Source organism: Fukomys damarensis, unplaced genomic scaffold, assembly GCF_012274545.1.
Source record: "Fukomys damarensis isolate Sample0158 unplaced genomic scaffold, DMR_v1.0_HiC HiC_scaffold_16, whole genome shotgun sequence".
In the NCBI taxonomy this organism is placed as follows: Eukaryota; Metazoa; Chordata; class Mammalia; order Rodentia; family Bathyergidae; genus Fukomys; species Fukomys damarensis.
In genome coordinates this window covers 23380270-23383127 of record NW_022900928.1, presented here as the reverse complement: position 1 = coordinate 23383127, position 2858 = coordinate 23380270, and the positions used below count along the sequence as shown (strand labels likewise).

The following is a 2858-nucleotide window of genomic DNA, read 5'->3' as shown; positions in this document are numbered from 1 at the left end:
ATATATATGACATAGGCAGATACATAGCATCATTTATATTTAAGTTGCTTATGATTCTTATACATATATGCAGATCATACTCATTATATAGAGATTTAAATAGAATTAGGAGGCAGTAGTTCAATTAAAGCTTAACCATATCACTGGCTAAACATAAATATTACAAAAATCATTCACAATGAGTGGCTCAAAATGGAGTTATAACACAAAACATATAAGATCTTGTTTTGTAAGCTGTAAAACCTGCATATCATTTTTATGTCTTTGATTATTCTGATTATAATATTCAAACTTATCAGATGTAAACATGCATGGAAATCAATCTGACCCTGTAACAGATCTGCATGGTAAGCAGTTGCTCAAGTAATGTGATGGACACAACAGACACATCTTAAAGTGCTTCTTGGAAAGAGATTAAAATATGTGAAGAGTTACAAAGAGTCATGTTGTTTGCTTGTTTGCTGGTCTGTTACTATGTTATTTAGACACAATCCATAATTTAGAATTGTTTACAGGGGCAAAAATCAATGAAGGGTGCCAGACCTGAACCCAGGAGCAGTCATATTTAAACAGAGTTTACACTATGACACCAAGCTATGCCAGGATTTTGACACTTTTTGCACTATATGTGCTCTCAGCATCAAGGATCATAGTCTAAGTTAAAAGAAAATTTTTTCTCTTCCAAACCAATGTTTTCATATTGTGTGACACATATGTATATGCTTGTCTCTGGAGGAAAATAATTTCACTACTCTCTTCCTACTCAGGATTCCTTTACTGGGACAGAAGATAACATGTCTTCTAACTGATCACCATGCGTGAGGCCAACAGCTCCAGCTTGACACCAAAGTTCTTCATCCTCAATGGGATTCCTGGGCTGGAAGGTGAGCATATCTGGCTCTCACTGCCATTCTGCTTCATGTACATCATTGCTGTCATAGGGAACTGTGGCCTCGTCTACGTCATCAGCCACGAAGAGGTCCTGCACCGGCCCATGTACTACTTCTTAGCTGTGCTGTCCCTTACAGATGTATCTGGGTCTACTTCATTTGTCCCCAATATGTTATGTATTTTTTGGTTCAGTCTCAAAGAGATTGATTTCAATGCCTGCCTTGTGCAGATGTTTTTCATCCACACGCTGACGGGCATGGAGTCTGGGGTGCTCATGCTCATGGCTCTGGACCGCTATGTGGCCATCTGCTACCCTCTACGCTATTCCTCCATCCTCACCAACACTCTTATTACCAAAGTGGGGTTGGCCACTTTATTTCGAAGTGCATTGCTCATGATGCCATTTACTTTCCTGATCAAGTGCCTTCCTTACTGCAGGGGCAACCTTCTCCATCACACCTACTGTGATCATATGTCTGTGGCCAAATTATCCTGTGGCAATGTCAAGATTAATGCTATCTATGGTCTCACAGTTGCTGGACTGATTGGAGGCTTTGATATGTTTTGTATCGCCATGTCTTACACCATGATTATCCGTGCTGTACTGAATCTGTCATCAGAAGATGCTCGCCAGAAAGCCTTTAGCACCTGCACATCTCACATCTGTGCTATCGTCATCACCTACGTCCCAGCCTTCTTCAACTTCTTCACTCACCGCTTTGGAGGACAAACCATACCTCATCATGTTCACATTTTTATAGCCAACCTCTACCTGTTGTTGCCTCCTACCTTGAATCCAATTGTTTATGGAGTGAAGACCAAGCAGATCCGTGAAGTAGTGACTAGATTGTTTATCAGGGAGAAAGATATTTTCCATATGAGATAAATTCATGATTACAGCTTTGAATTTATGGTAAAGATCAATAAAGTTATCAAGGGAATGAGGAAAAGCAAAATTCAAAATGCTGAGATCATGAGGAAATACTCTACCAGTGAATAGTCTGCCATAAAATTAATAAACAGTTGCAACATATTTAACCAAAATGTTCAAAATGATGGAAAAATAAGTATAAAATAATTACACTTTTCGCACTGTGCTTCTTTAGTGAGGCCTCATTAAATGTACTTGGAGAATGTGATGGTTAGAATATCCAACTTCCAGTAAACTCTTTTACATGAGTGCCCTTTGCTCAGGTATTCTGAGAGATGCCACAGAACTGGGAAGGCTCACAGCAAACATTCTGAGTGTCACAGAAAAGCAGAAAGCACTTCCTGATATCTGTGCTGAATTCTCAGTCTTGTCATCTTTTCTATCCACACTTACATGAAACTCATATAACTTCAGGGGAATAAAATCTTTGCCTGCTTATTAATATTGAGATTCTGCTATCTCAGTGATTATTTGCATTTGAATCAATGTGCTCTTGTACTATATAGAAATAAACCTGGAATAAAAATGGATATTTAATATCATCACAACCTAGAAAATACTCCTTGGAATTGATGGAAAGAAGGGTTTCATAAGACAATGAATAGGATTTGAAATCTGTTAGAAAAAAAAAATTTTAAGTAGAGGGAAGGAAACTTGGAGAAAATCTAAATATTTCACCACGTAAGGAAGCCCGGGCTTGACTGCTTTACCTGAGGACAAGGCACAGGGAGAACCAGTGAGTAGTAAGGGACAGTGGAAAATAATTCTTCATTCAGATTCCTGGATAACTGGGAAAGAACAGATGGGAAGGAAATGGTAATGGTGAGATTCAGAAAGAGCAAGACCGAATGAAAAGCAAGAGAGAGGAAGAGTGAAACCCAAGGGTAAATTGAAGTAAAAAATAGAAAGTTAGCAGGAAATAGATATAAATGGATTAAGTAGGCAAAGTTAATAGTTGTATTGATGAAAATTATATTCTTATGCACTAATATGAAAAATATATTTAATATGACATATTAAATATCAGATTATATAT

General features: G+C 37.7%; 1 protein-coding gene across 1 annotated transcript; it reads left to right on the top strand.

Annotated features, from left to right (window-relative positions):
- The first annotated feature begins 814 nt into the window (after positions 1 to 814).
- Positions 815 to 1777, top strand: LOC104865875 (olfactory receptor 52N2). The gene has a single exon (XM_010629635.1). The coding sequence runs from the start codon at positions 815 to 817 to the stop codon at positions 1775 to 1777; it is 963 nt and encodes a 320-aa protein (XP_010627937.1).
- Positions 1778 to 2858: the final 1081 nt, after the last annotated feature.